This window comes from Parasteatoda tepidariorum, chromosome 1 (genome assembly GCF_043381705.1).
Source record: "Parasteatoda tepidariorum isolate YZ-2023 chromosome 1, CAS_Ptep_4.0, whole genome shotgun sequence".
In the NCBI taxonomy this organism is placed as follows: Eukaryota; Metazoa; Arthropoda; class Arachnida; order Araneae; family Theridiidae; genus Parasteatoda; species Parasteatoda tepidariorum.
Genome location: NC_092204.1, coordinates 68,635,586 through 68,652,301, shown reverse-complemented (window position 1 = coordinate 68,652,301; position 16,716 = coordinate 68,635,586). Strand labels below are relative to the sequence as shown.

General features: G+C 26.4%; 1 protein-coding gene across 1 annotated transcript in view; it reads right to left on the bottom strand.

The window, feature by feature from the left end:
• LOC107438980 (uncharacterized) overlaps positions 1–16,716 on the bottom strand; it is a 55,038-nt gene that overhangs the window by 2,443 nt on the left and 35,879 nt on the right. Inside the window, exons 4-9 of the mRNA XM_071185629.1 lie at positions 15,809–15,828; positions 14,609–14,695; positions 12,920–13,216; positions 9,104–9,155; positions 2,599–2,636; positions 201–284 (exon numbers count right to left, since the gene is read on the bottom strand). Of these exons, the coding sequence (XP_071041730.1) occupies positions 201–284; positions 2,599–2,636; positions 9,104–9,155; positions 12,920–13,216; positions 14,609–14,695; positions 15,809–15,828 (578 nt within the window). The remainder of the gene's footprint in view (positions 1–200; positions 285–2,598; positions 2,637–9,103; positions 9,156–12,919; positions 13,217–14,608; positions 14,696–15,808; positions 15,829–16,716) is intronic.

Here is a 16,716-nt window from a genome sequence, read left to right as displayed (position 1 = left end):
ATTAATACATTTCTAAAAAGAACTTCGTTTATGATCTTTAAGAGAACTCAAAATATTCTTACAACAAAAAAGACAGATTTTCAAATTTAAGAATTAATTTGGTCTTTGAAGTCAAATAGAAAAATTATTATTTTTTATGACTAAGAAACTTTATTTTTCAGTTTTAATTTATGATTATTTATTATAGAAAGTCTACTTACGTGTGGTTCAGGTGCATAACCATGTCCATGTCCATAGCCGTATTGTGCTAAAGCAACGGCGGCGAGAGAAGCAATAAGAAGTGCCTGGTTTTAAAGAAAATTAAACAAATTTTTATTATATAGTATAATAGTGTAATAAATGCTATAAGTTGCACTCGGCAAGAAATATCCATTGAGATTGACGGAGTATGTTACTTGAGATAAGATTTTCGGATGGTAAGATTTCCTCATTTGTAACAGAAATTTAACTTAGTTATAAATTTTAGAAGTTCTGGAAGTCGTATTAGTCCCAATATTTGATTTAGAAATATTTGTATCTCTGCAAGTCAATACATCGAATTCAATACGTGTTTATTAATGATAATGAACAATATAACATGAACAATGATAATGAACAATGATAATGAACAATATATTTGTTAGATTGCCTTAAATAATAATTTAAGTAAATTATGTGCTGAATAGTTAGTTATAAGTTAAGTATCTATTTAGAATAATTTTTTTTTCTGTCGAAACTTAATTTGCAAAGTAATTTTTTAGATTTATTTTTGATCCTTTCTAAAATGGCTGTGGAAATCTTTACATAAACGTTGCTGTGGGGCCGCATACTTTCATACCAATTACTGGGGATAGAGTTTGCTTTTTTTGTGCAATAGCATATATAATATATGATTCTAAAGTTATGGCTTGAGAGGAAGTAGTATAGCTCGTTATGGAGCATTGGGATGATTTTTCTATCCTATCTCACCACAGAGATGGAAATAATTTTAATACTTATGCCGCCTACTGTGCTGAAATGTCCTTAACTCATACTTACAATGGATTATCTGATTTAATAGCTGACGTACAGATTTTAAATCATTACTAACCTTCAATATATAAAGAACTCACACAATGTCACGAAAATCTATTGAAAATAGTTAAAATTAAAACCAAAGTACTTTCGCGCAAGCAAAGCTAGACGGTGAAAAAATATGTTTAATATATTGTTAAAGTATTCGGATTAGAGAGAGAGGTTGAAGAATATTTAAATATAGAGCTATACATTCGACTTGGTTACCAATAAAATTTATGTGTTGTACAAGATAATTTTTAAAAACGGACAAGCTGATTGCCAAAGGCTGGTAGCAATATTATAAATGTAGTGTTCCATTATGTGGCTTTAAAAGATCACCGACAGAAAAAGTAAAATATAAGTTACGTCATTTAAAGTGTATTCTTTACTATTTAAAATTTTTATTTATGAACTCAGAGCAACTTTTTGTCTCTGACGCTTAGCCATGAGGCCATTTTGGTTCATTTATTGTACCAGCCGCAAGAAATGGGTTAACAAATTTTGATTTTTCATTATCACATAAAGGAGCATATAAGAGTTTAATGAGTATTAATTTTTATGTGTCTTTTTTATGAAATTTTACTCATCTAAATTTCTAATGTGATCTAATAAAAAATAATTTGTTACCCAAAATTATAAAACAGTCAGAATATTTGATAATTTAAAAGATTTATAGAAAATTTAAATTATTTCTCTCTGTAGTAACAGCGTTGCAGTAAGTTATCATAACACTAGTTTGTACTATACATTTTTCCTGGAAATTAATTATCAAGTCAGAAATAAATGCATACATATTTTCAAAGAGTATTTAAAGATATTCTATAAATATATCATTAATAGTTATTAACTATTAGTATTATCTGCATTAAAGTTTATGTTTAAAACATTTTTACGGACATTAACGTTTATATATAATTATTAGCAAATTTTTCTACTGAAGAAACTTAGGGTAAATTAAAAATTGTGAGCTCGAAAATGTGAAACATTTAGAATAATTAAAAGTGTTAAAGGTACATAGAAAATTTAAATATTATGTTCTATAACTTTATTGCAAAGAAAATGATAAAAAGAGTTTATATTCTTCATTTTTATTGGAAATTAATTATCAAGCCGAATGCAACTGCATACATATTTACAATGGGAATCAAAGTATATACAGTAAATAAAAAATTAATAGTTATGAATTATTAATATTACATCCATTAAAGTTAATATTTAAAATATTTCAACGATATTCACGTAATTATTATTGAATTTTTCTTCAGAAAAAATTTAACGTAAATCAATAATTGCGAGCATGAAATTTTAAGACATTTAAAGTATCTAGGTGTTAAAAGTTTATTAAAAATTTAAATATTGTATTCTATAACATTATTTTAAAGAAATATAACAAAAAGAGTTAATACTTAATGTTCACTGATGTATTAAATTAAAATGTTCACTAAATGTATATTTCAAAACAGTCATTTTTACATTCAGTACCTTTAACATTAAAATCTGCTAAATATTTAAAACATAATTTTAAAAATAAAAAACAAAACTTATGAGATACTATATACTTACCTTAAACATCATATTGAAGTTTAAATGAGTGTTGTTTTCTTAATGAAAAGAAAAGTAGTTTTACGAGCAGAACGATTCGAATGATTTTCACTCCATTGATCAAGATGTTTATATACTACTTCGGAAACTAAAGAAAAATAGTAAACTATTTAATTTTTTCTTTTTGATCTCGTGACATTAAAGTGGGGAACTGTCACACCCTATTTTGATAAGGCTGTTGGGCGACATTTTGTAGTCCAAATTGAACTTTTGAACAGACTGGGGGAGAATTGGAATAATCGAGGAAATAACTTGTCTGAGAGGGGAAAGTTTATTGATGGGTAGGTGTTAACGGTAATTAGACAACTACTTTCGATTCTAAAGAGTGAAATATTAATTATGCATTAAATAAACTAATTAAAATGCAGTTGTTTTAAACGTCAAAATTTATATTCTTTATCTGAATAGAATATATATAAAATTAAAAGGAAAGTTGCGGCTCTTTAAATACTAGGAAGTTAATTATTGTTTTAAATCAAAATGAAAAAGTCCCTCAGGCTGCTTTTCTTAAGAATAATTTTAATTTAAAAAAAAAATGATCCGAAATAAGAACAGTTTGATTTAAGCTGGACCGAACGTTTGATAATGCTTGGACTACGTTTGGTCTAAACAAGCTTAGAACAAATTTAAATTGAAATACTTATAAATGTAAAAAAGAAACTTTTATATTTTTGTAGAATTTCATCATAAATTTTTTTAAAAAAAAATGTACTTTAAATTAAAATTTTCGGAATCATTTTGTGTGATATTGGTTCTGAACTTATATTTGTGATCAAAAATATAAAAAAAAATGAAACTGTCATTTTGTATATTACTTTTTTACATTAATTTCAATTATATTAATTTATTTGTTACTAACTGAAACACATTTTTTTGAAATTTTGAATATAAATATAACTTGTATATAAATATAACTACTTTCAGAAAGTTTTTTGTCCAGATGAAGATTGCTTAATTTTGTACAATCAATTAATAACACAAATTTACGTTTTGTTCCATTATTTGTGCTTTATTCAAGATATCTTATACATGTGTAGCTGATACAAAAAATTTGGTTTGTGTCACGGTTTTCATAAACGCAATATAGTCATAAAAACAAAAAAGTTATTTCATATAAAACTGAATAAGTTTTGATATTTTTTTATTCAATAAACTCGGTTTTGAATCTACGCATTCCAGTTGCAAACACTTATAAGTTGTGTGACAAATATGAATAAAATAATATCAAGTATTGTAAAATGTCAGTATTAATATATTTTGACATTATAACCATTTTGTTTGCCCATATCTTATTCAGATTGCATTTTTATTTTTGAATTTTTACACCTAAACATTAAATTTTAGGTATTTTATACCTTAAAACTGTGATGTAGTACTTATCCGAATTTGATGTTGAAAAACTCTAAAAATTATGTGAATGATTACTTTATTTCAAGTCAATACCAAATCGGACGTTCGTACACATTTCAAAGGATGTTGTTAAATCTTAACACCACTAATTGGTAAAGCTTATACTAATTAGCAGCTGGTTGCTGTGAGCTCCGTGAATTTGGCGAAAAGTAAGCGTTTATTTAAATTATTTAATTATATTCTAATGCGAAATGTTGGTAAAGCAAGTTTTAAACCTATAACAACTGCTATTGGACCATTATTTGCTAAAAGTGATTATTTCAAAAAAGGCGAATAATTCAAAATATGGTAGACTAGAGGGCGGGTTCTTTGCATGATGTGTACTTTTAGTCAATTATATCTTGTTGGATATAATTGACTAACTCGTCATGTAAAGAGCATTTAATACCACGTAAGTATCAATCCTTTTTCTTGATTGATTCAGGAGATCGATTTACAAGATATTTTATTTTATTTTATAATCACCGTTGAACAGGTGACCCAATTTTGGGTTTAAGAGTATTAATGTTCAATTCCGTAGCTTTGCAATTTTGAACGGAATCCAGAAGACAAGGGAAATCCAGGATCAAGTATTGAAAGAAATTTCGAGGAGGACTTTTTCATGAAATTAACCTGCATTTGCGCTACATGGAGAGGAAAACCACGAAAACATCCCACAATTAGTCTGACAGCAAGGGGACTCTAATGAACCGTCTGCAACTGAGGGTATTTTACGTCAACACTGTGGTTGATGCGAACCGGATGCGGAATTCGTATCAACCAGATATCACTGAGATTCGAACCCGGTTCACCTCATTGGAAGGCGAACGCTCTATCCATTGAGCCATTACGGCTCTTACAAGAGATTTGTCGAAAATGTGAGTCCCTGTAATTTTTGCCCTCTTTGTAGTCTAACCTTATATTTATAACTATTGGGATGGCAATTAAGTTCCCACAGTTTTTTTCTTCTAAAGTTTAAAATGGGTGAGCATTCTATTTTCACTGCTAGTTGTTCTCTTGTTGTTTGATGTGGATTTTAATACTAAAGCTGATTTAATCGCTCCCCTTCGAATTCAACTTGATCCCAAGAAAGAGGTGCGTCTTTGAGGTCAAAACTTCCATTTAAATAATTGGCATATCAAGCACGGCTCATTTTTCTCAATTTCATACTTCATTATAATCATATTAAAATTAACATAAATTATCTAAAAAAACATAGATAACGGTAGTTTAAAACATTCTATTTCGAATGATCTAAAACATTAAGCCCAAAATATTTGATTACATGCGGAATATTTAAAAATATAAATAAAACCGTTGAAACTTATTTACCAACCCAATAATTAAACAAATTTAAAAAGGACAGATTCATAAAGTAACTTTTATAATCACTTATAATTTCGATTTAGTTACTCATTAATGATTAAAATCTTTTTAAATGTTAAAATATAATCCCTTTTTTTCTGAATTTTAAATTATATAGTGGGAGGTTAGATAAATCCGGATCTTTATGTTTTTTTTTTTTATGAAACTCCATGAATAAAATTTCTTAATTTATTTTGAAATAGAAAATAGCTATTTATCTAAAAGGAAAATTATTTAATGAAAAATATATATTTTGGTGAATAAATTAACCTAATTTAGGATTTTTCAGGATAAGTGAAATCCCGATTTTACACGATCTGGTCAGATAAAACCTAGTTTACGTGGAAATAATAATAAAAATGAGTTTTTTCTATTGAAATATTTATTTATATTTAGCAATATATAAATTAAAAAAACCCTTCTATGCTAAGAAATATAAAGGGCTTTCTTATGAAAAAAAATATATATATTTCAAATTCATCGTAAAATAAGTCACTTGATCAGGTCTAAGAAAAAAAATCTCACTGTAAAAAATTCCAAATTAAGTTACGGTAAAAAGTGCCAACACTTTGAAGGAATATACTTTTTATCGTAAAATTTTACGGAACAAAGAATGTGATATACCGCAAATTTTACAGTAATATTTACTAAAAGATCATTGAAATCACTGTAATTAAATACTGTAAAAAATTAGGGTATAAAAGTTTACGATGAAAATGGATTTGGCGGATATTGTACCAGGGATGTCAATATTTTTTACCGTAAATTGATCCGGAATTTTTTATAGTGAACAAATAAAACTTAGTCTACGCACTTTTGAAGTTGAAAGATCCAACCTTCCAGGAATTCTGAAGAATTTATTGAAAAATGTGGAAATTTCATGTAGTTTTTTTTTACTTGCATTTTTTGCTATATACTGAAAATAATAGACATAGCAAGTGAGAATTCGTTGAACAAGTGGAGAAGGCGAAGGAAATAACTTTTTCTAAATCTAAAGAGTAAACTATTTATGAGCTAGATTTTCCAAAATTAAAATATTTCAATTTTTCGAAGTATTACTTTAACTTAGCAGTTCATGAAAGGGCGCGATTTAATTTCTATAAAGCTCATTAATAACTATGATTGTGCTCATAGCAAGTACAGTGATTGTTACATCCAAAATAAAACTAGTATTAGTCTTGATTTCTAATTTCAAGTGTCTTAAACAAAGATTTGAGACAGAAACTGTTAAGAATTTATGTTTTTTTTTGTTATCATACGTTAGCTTAATGTAACATATAACATAAATAACGTTTACTAATATAAAATATACCAACAGCCTATATACCTATAATAGCCTATATAACTACTAACCAACCGAATACCAACGTAAATACCAACACATATAGAATGAATCTAAAATTATGGGATTAACTTGGAGGGGTGGTTGGCATATCAGAAGGATTAAGAATTGGATCATAAAGATTAAGATTGCAATTGCCATCGTAAGCCTCTAGTGGCTCTTCCATAGTATGACTGTTTCAATGTGTTTCTTTGAGTATGTATTTTTTGTCTTAATTATCTTGATTTCATCTAAATGTTATATTTTCTATATATTTTCTATATATAATGCTATATTTTCTATATATTCTTAATTTCATCTAAATGTTATAATTATTGTCTCCATTTGCATTTAAATAGGTTACAATATCAAATTTTTTAGCGTAATTTAATGATCTGGCTATCAATTTGACCAGCTTGCCAAATCATTGAATTACTATCAAACAGTTTCAGAATCAACATACTTTGAGTGAGTGGGGAAAATAACAGATTTGCCAATAGTTTTATTTGTATCAAAGGGGGAAAAAAACCAATGAGAAAATTTCTTTTTCGAAGAAAAAGTTTCTTTTTCAGACAAAATTCTTTTTTTCAAAAATTTCTTTCTTTCAGACATCTCTTCCTAACGATTTAAATGAACTTTTAAACATTTTTTGAATAATATAACAATTTTTAAAGTTCCCCTTGCACCCAGTGCCGGCGGAAGATGTTGTCATGCCCCGGGCGATATATATATATTTTAAAAAATATTTAAATTAATTTAAAAAATATTTAAATGCATTTTTTTAAAATTTTAAATGACAATATTTCTATCAGATAATTATAAAATCTATATCAATTCTAAATATTGATTTAAAAAACATGCTAACAAGATAAATTACAATTAATGTATTAAAAGTTAAAAAAGAATTAGTTTAATTAATGAGAATATTATCTCAAGTATTCTAGAAGTAATTTATATTATATGTTACATGTTTAATGAACATAATCTTTTATGACATACAAATTTATCAGCATAAACATTAGAATCTATTTTTTCCGTGCTTTAGTAGCCGCAAACAGTTTTATAGACTCTTCAAAATCAGTTGTTTTTGTGGTTTCATTACAATAGACATTATCTTTGTAATTTTCATTCAATCTGGCCGCATTTTGTTAAAAATTATTTTGAAAATGAAGAATTTTGTTGTCGACTTCCGGATATCAATTTATTTTATGCATTTTTAATGATATTTTTCATGCATTTATAAGCTCATTCATTCATTCGACTACTCACTAAAATGTCCTTCAATGATTCGTTTATAAACAAATTCACTGCTATTTATTGCTGACTCGTACTAATTCTCCTATTCACTGATCCATTTATTGGTATCTTTTCATTTCTCATTCTTACTTTATTCACCCGCTGTACCTAAAATTGTTCATGATGACAGTTTTCGTGACGAAGCGAAAGAAAATCTAAAAAACATATAAAAAACAGAAATAAATTGTAATTTGCTTAAAGGAATAAATTGTTTATGTAATACACTGTCTTAAAAATAAATTAAAATTGACCTCGTATAAAACAAATTAAGAACGGACTGTCGTCATAGTAATATTAAAATATCAAATGATTATTCCTTCCAAATAACTTTTGGAAAATATTAGTTATTCTCTACTCGGAGTAATATTGGTATATAAAAATAAATAAATAAAAACCTACGAGCAATGCTTACTACTACAATAATAGACATTTAGATAAATCAGATGAATAAAGAAGTTATTGAGCCAGCTATTAGAAAATATTTTTGGAGAAAAAAGTCTTACTTCAGCTTCCCAGAAAAATCTTCTAATAATTATTTTAAATGCATATCATAGAGCAAAATATGCAAAATATTGTAAACGCGTATAAATGTTTCTTGCTGCTAACTTAACATTTACTAAGATCTTGGTGATTATTTAATTATCTTAGAAATTAGCCTTTTTGTCTTGTTTCTAAAAGTCCCAATATCTCATAAAACCCAGTCAAGATTTGAGTAAGAAACTGAAATTTAAATTACATTTTAAGACGAAATCGAAGTATGTTCTACATAAAATATAAATATTTGTATCAAAAAATTCATATTAAATTAGGAGTACTGAACCATAAATCTCTACAGAAAAGATCCTTCCTGAAAAATACGGAGCTCATTCTATTCAATGTCAAGCGAGTGGTTTTTCTGCTGCACACTCTTCGTTCCATCTTAAGTAAAACTTTTTCTTAGAAAACTTTAACCATAAAAAAAGTTAACCTAAGAATATATAATTTATAAAAAATTATATATAAATATATTTTTAAAGCAAATAACACTTTAAAAAAAAGGAGGAAATAAATAATTTACGGAACATTACTCTGGGTTTTGCTCGGCACCACCTTTACCTGTCGCTCTGGGCGGATCGCCCGCCCCTTTCACCGGCCCTGCTTTCACTTTCTGATTAAATTTTTAAGGCTAATTACATAAACGGTTCTGGAGCTATAAGTGAGACACACAGGCGAACTCTTCAGTTTATTGTAATGGATCGATATAATTTTTAAGCTATTTTTTTTAGGAGAGAAATAAAAATCATAATAAATTGAAATTTAACAATGTTTTTTTAATGGATTAACAGATCCTACGAATCTATGATGAATAAGGAAAGTGAACTGCTATATGTCAAGCAAAACATTATATCAGAGAACTTATCGAAAATTATATACTTATTTGTATTGAGACAAACGGTGGTCTTTTTTTTTTTCAATTAATAAAATTAATATATTTTTCTTTGGGTGTGCCTGTCTTCATTTATTTGAAAATTATTGCCAATTTAGATAACTTCCGCTTAAGATCGGAAATAATAATTATGTCTGAAGGAACTTCTATGATATCTGATTGATTACTAAGATTATATTTGTAACCTATTTAGGAATATTGAATTGAATAATAATTCCGTTTTCTAACAAAATGGGAAGAATTTATGAAAAATCAACAGTCACACAAAGACAGCCATTATTGATTATATCGCGCACGGAAATAGAATATTCGCGTTTCTAAATTTTGCATACAATAGAAGGTGCGCTTTTTTTTCTTTTTACTTTCTTCTCCGCATGTTTTCAAATCAATTCAGAAAAAATGCTTCGATTTTCAAAGTTTGATATTAAAGATTAAGAAAGGCAATTATTCAAAAATAGTAAAGAGGAAAAAAAATATTGATTTTTCTTTTAAACTGTGAATCGTGATTTGCAAAAGTTAGTTTTGGTAATGCACTGATTACAATGTTTGTTCAGGATTCTGAAAAAATATCTATATAGGACTGTGATAATGGAACAACTTGTATAGATCTTGAATTGGAGAATAGTTTATATTCAATATTGCTTTTTAAAATTTGTGTGTGATTTGAAAATTCACAATTCACAAAAAAAAGTAGTTGAACAACTCATTCGACGGTAGTAAAAATTCGACCGAGTGGAATTCTTATTTTTGATTTTCTAAACACTATACACTAAAACTGATAGGAGCCAAATTCTCATCTCAAGATAATGTGGGGGTTAAGAACTTAAAAAAAAAAAAAAAAAAAAAAAAAAAAAAAAAAAAAAAAAAAAAAAACTATGCAAGAAATGTAAATAAACAAATACTTTTATTTGTCTATAAATCTTATTCATTTTTAGATCGGTGTCTGTAATGATAAAGGAAATACGAATGAATTAAATTATTAAACCCTTTAAGAAATTTTTTTGAAATTTAATAGCATTCTTCGCTGTATCTTTTTAAAATCAAGTATAATATTCTTATCCACATTTATTCTCTGTTCTTCTACTTTCTTAATTCGTGGCACCATCTATGTGTGGTTTTAGAAAGAAGTTTTTTCTTCTTCCGCGCTGTTCAGTTAATTATTTCTGTCATAAATGTAGAAATATTTGCTTAATTATGGTATTCCTTTTCGTAAAAAAAAATCGAGACATTTGTAGTCTTCAAGTAGCATGATTTATAAAACTTAAAACACATCAACAATTTTTAAAGAAAATTTGGAAAAGGAAAATATAAAACGATGAACTTTTCTCAGTAATCATTGATTTTATTTAATATAATGTTAAAAGTTCTGGATCAAATTGCGGTGAAAATTACCAGCACTCATGATAATGGTACTTTTAACCATGAAATCCATATTACTGGAACATCTTACGGACAAAAAAAATCTGATGAATTGCAATTTTTACAGCAATAATTACGTAAAATACTGAATCACTGTAATTTAATAAATATATTGAAAAAATAACGGCACAATATATAACGATAAAAATGGATTTTACGGATGATCCACCCAAAGTTCCGGTACTTTATAACGTAATTTGATCCGAAATTTATTGCAGTGTATTTTACAGCGAAATTTATAACATTTTGAATGCTCAATATTACTTAATTGATGCTCAATATTAATGAATGCTCAATATTACTCAATATATTACTTAAAGTGACAGAATTTTTTAGAGAGACAGTGTACATTTTAAAAATTTTGAAATTGATAGCTTCAAATCGTCTAAAATTTCTCGAAATGTGTTTAACTTAATAAATTACAAATAAATTCTATTGCTGAATAGTATAGTCAATAAATATATGCCACAATTGAAAATAAATTAATTTATTGAACTAAATATTTACAAAATAAGGTGATAAGCCATAAGGCTGTTTTTGTTTTCATGCAAAATTAAAAAATTAATTCTTGAAGTTGATTATAAACGAAGGATTAGGCTTCATGAAATAAATAGAAGTGTTGATCACACGTGAGAAATTCCACACTAAATGATCCTATTTTAGAATAGCATAGAATTCTTTTGTAAATTGTAAAATCCTAGATGATTTATCTGAAAAGAAAAAACACTTAATTATTAGAAATATTTTACTATAAAACTCAAACAGTATTCCATTTTAGAACTCTCAAATGTAAAACAATTCTGTAATAATTATAAAGAATATCGAATGAATATTTCGTGTGTTTTGGATACAGATTTTGCTTAATGAATCTGATTTTCATATTGCCTTAATATGCTTAATGTTAAACTTTTACATGATATTTAACATTGCTATAAAACTTTTAGTATGAGGAGGGGATATTTACTCTATTACTGTTAAAACACTAAAGTTGCTATTAGTGAAATTATGTTTTTTTACCATATTTTCTTTTTGTATGTTTTTTCTACTAAAAAAAACCTTCAATTTTGGAAGTAGCATAAGAAAACAAAATCAGATTTAATTGAATGCATCAATCAAATTGAATGCATAAGATATCAACTTTAAATGGTATTGAGAACTAACTATTATGATTTTATTTAAAACTTTCTTTTAAATATCTGAAAAAGTTCTAGTAATTTCAGTAAATTCAAGAAAAATAGTAAATTTTATCATATTCCATAACTTTGGTTGATAGTTCGAAGGCAAAATACTATTAAATAAAAGCAATTTTATATTTAACATGAAAAGATTAAAAAAATAAAATTTTTTTATGCAAAACCTAATCAACCGAATTAAAGCTTAATCAATTTATGTAAAATTTACCCAGTTTTTGTAAAGATTGAAATTATTTTGTAAAAAATACAATCAACTGATCAAGTCAATCAACTCAAGTAAATTAATAATCAACTTAGTAAAATATTACTCATCAAATCAAAATTTTAAATAAACAAAAAATTTAATTTAATTATTTCTGAATTTTAGATCAAACTTCAAAAATAATGGTTTTATTGAATAAGTGAAAAAAATTATCAACATTTTACAATTGTATAAATTGCTAAATTCAAAAATATCTTTGTGGTAAAAATGTTTAATTATCACGTTTTACCTCTTTGTCAGAAGTCTAGTAGTACAAACTCAAAATTATTTCTTCTAACGAAAGTCGAGTTGAATTGTTTTACAGCAATGTGGGGCCCCTAGTATGTTGTCAGAAATTGTTTTTGATCTCTAATAAAAAACAGACTGCTAAAATTAATTTTAAAATAATTAATGAAATAAAATTAAGAACTAATTAAGAAATTAAGAACTAAGTTTGAATTCTAAATTAATGCACCAGTATGGTTGTTTACATTAAGACTGTTTAGTCAAACACCTCATGTTAACAATAAATAAATAAATAAATTTTTCATCGAAATCGTTAATAAAATGTTTGCGTTTCTATACCTATACCTATTATATACCTACATATCATATTTGTTCATACCTATTTAATAGTGTCCGTATCTTGGTGCAGAGTAGGCTGGTTGGTGTACTTGAGCAGGTTGGGCATGGAGTTCAACATCAGCGGGGCTTTGGTTGTCAGTTCCTGGTTCGTTGGTCTTGACGGAGGCACGGAAACCATGTCCATCAGCTACGTAGTCAACGGGTCTTTGGATTCCATGGGCATCAACGTAGCTGTAGCTTCCTTGAACATTGCCGTGTCCATCTCCGTGCTCTTGTCTGGTCTGTTTGAATTCACCGTGGTCACCGGCAATGTCGTATCCATATTGGTATGGGATGGGTTGAGCCTAAATTGTAGACATATATAATTTATTTAAGAAAGACTAAAAAGTTTGAACCAGAATCCTTAAAATATTGAAATATCAAAATTAATAAGAATTTAATGGGGTTACTTCGCGTTTTGCGATCAAAAATCTCATACCTCATTTTTTATTTTATAAGAAAGTACAATTATTAACGATTGTACATTTTTTCCTCGATATTTCTCCTTTTTTGTCTTATATCTATAGATTCTATTCATCTTTATTAAAAATATATTTAATTTAATATTCAAAATATTATACTCCAAAAAATATACAAAATTATATAATATAATATTTAAAAGCAATAAAAAAATTATATTTAAATTTCACAGTGTAATTAAAATTAATTAGCGATATACATAAAAGCACATTACACTGTAAGAAATTCCGAACAAAATTTCGGTGAAAAGAACCGGCTCTCAGGGTGTGGTTAATTTTTACCTTAAAATCCATTGTTACTGGAACATATTACTGAATAAAAAATCTGATATACCTAAATTTTTACAGTAATATCTGCGTCAAATTATTGAATCACTCTAATTAAATAAATATTACTTTAAAAATTACGATATATTTTCTAAAAAATGGAACGGGTAAAAATGGATTTACCCAAAGTGCCAGTACTTTATACCATAATTTTAATCGGTATTATTGATAGTGCAATTAAAAAAAGTCATTGGAAGTGAATTTAATAAAATTTTAGCTACGAAATAAAAAAATATTTGATAAGAACACTTACGAACTATTATCAAAGAGCTTCGATAAAAATTATGGAGCTTTTTGTTGTTCCCATAGAGTCAGGAACACAGTAATTATTGCCATATTCTTGCAGTTTTAACTATATCTTTTTTTCAGAGAGTGTAAATGCAATTTTTATAATGGTATTTGAACTTTTTACTCATTGCTTTTCTATAATTATACTTTCCGTTTAAAACTCGGTACTTTTATTCCAGTACTTGTACTTTACTCGTTACTTAAGAAAAAACTCTTTACACTAATACTCAACTGTGTTATTTTTCTTTTAACAATTTTTAACTCTTTTTTCTTCAGCAAATATTCGAATAAAGTATATTTTTTCATATCTTTAAAAATATCTTGTTCAAATAAAGTAAATAATTAGGAAATGAAATTGTATATTTTTTAATTTATGTAACTAAAATTTTTTCTGCTTTAAAACTGCGAAAAACTATACTAGCAAATGCAGACTAGCTTTAAAATTTAAATATGGAGATCTTTTTTCAGTTCTTTATGTCTAAAGCTTATTAACGTCCGCTACGTACATTCCGAATATAATTAAAACTTATTAAAACTCTCACAAATAATTTATTTTTATACAAATTCATGAAACATCGAATGAAAATCATAAAGTAAACTTACGTAGTCATCATGATGACCATATGCAGGGGCGTGACCATAGCCGTATTGAGCTAATGCAACTGCGGCGAGGGAGGCGATAAGGAGAGCCTATTGGAAAAATATTTTTTTCATTAATAATTAAATCAGTTATGCTGCATTAAATGCTGATCAAATGTTGACTCATTTTTATACAATTTTTTCCTTTTTATGTCTATGTATTAAAACATATGTTAATAAAATGAAAACAATTTTTTCAGGAATACGAAAAAAAAGGTAACGGATATTTTTTTCGAAACTTTTAAATGAGAAATAAAAATAATAAAACTTTAAAAACACAGTCAAAATTATTTTTGAAGAAGGAAACTCTTAATTATAATAATATTTCTAAAATTTATTATCTAAAAAATTGTTTTAGCCCTTTCTTAAAAATGGGACGCTGTTGTCCCTCAAATATATATATTTTTTTCAGAAGCACTAATTACAAGTAAAACTATTTTTTGGTATTTTAAATTATAAAAAAAATCTAATAGTTACTAAAATTATTACTATATTTATTCTAAAATGTGAAATCCAAAGAAAGTAGTTTAAATTGCTTTTTTATTCATAATCATAAATTCTTCAATAATTGAATTCGTAAATTAAAGAAATTTCAATGATAAACAATTGTTTCTCTAAGATCTAAATTACAGCAAATAAGTGTGATTTTGAAAAATTATTGTTTGGAAGTGTTTAGAAAATTGAAATTTTTTACCTTTAACGTTATCCTAAGAAAATTTTACCTTTAACGAAAAAAGGACACCGTTGTCTGAGGCCGTATTTCATAATCAAAAATTTTTAAAATACTAAATACAATACTTTTTAACCTATTTTGGCCTTAAATTAATACAAAATAATGAAAAAAGTACGATAAATATGCTTCATGAAAATTCTGCGTCAAAGGGCTGAGTAAAATTATTATTACTATCATTATTATTTTTATAATAGTTTCTGCCTAAAGAAACATTACATTTTAGTTTGTAAAAATATTGTGCGAACCTGCGAATGTAGTAAACTAAGTAAGCAAACTATAGTAAACTATAGTAGCAAACTATAGTATAAAAGCTATAGTAAGTAAACTGAAAGCTAATTGCCATCATTGAAATTATTTATTAAATTTATTTTTTCAGACCGTTTAATTACGTATTTTAAAAATCCATTTTTTAAAATCATGATAAACCTTACCTTGAACATCATGTTGTATGCTTAAGAATGTTTTTCTAAAGAAAAGATAAACTTCAGAGCTGTTGAGATTGAATGATTCTGAGTCAATCGTACGAGAGTTTATATACCTACTTGAAGCAAGAAAAAATTTAGAAAATAATTTGAATATTTTGATCGTGATCTTGCGACAGTTAATTAGGTAACGTCACACCCATATTTCTCACAAGGCCGTCAAGCGACCTTTTCCAATCCAGGTTGAAATAAAACTATAAAATTAGAAATAACATATAAAATTATTAAAGAATCAAAACGAAATATATAAATTTACAATTTGAATATCTTTGCACTAATTCAGTAAAATATATATTTATTTTTTCATTTTATATACCTCGCAGATTGATTGTTTAACTTTCATCCGATTGATAAAATTAACATGTTTTGTTTTTGAAATTATTTACTAAAATAAAATATTTACCGTGCAATTTTATAAATACCCAAATAATATATTTCAATCAAAGTGAATCCATATAAATTTAAGAGCTTTAACTCTTATGTTTGTGATATTGATGAGAGTATAAGGTAATACAATTAAAGACAAGATTATTTCTGAAAATATTAATGCTGTTCAAGTGAGTTAATTGGTTTTATATTTATAATATGTTTTATAAGTACTTTTCCTTTTCGCCAGTGCTGGCGATAAATTCACCAATGCAAAGTTACCAAGTGCAAATAAATTCAACTGTTTATTTTGTTAACATTTGAGGTGACAAACTATTAAAAAAAGACATAAAATAGATGAATTAAATATCTTTATGTACTTTATAGGGTAAAATAGTACGGTTTTATATTTAATTGATAAACACATTGTCATTTTATTTAATATTTTAAAAATTAAACCTCAATTTTGAAATATTTTTAGATTTTGTTAT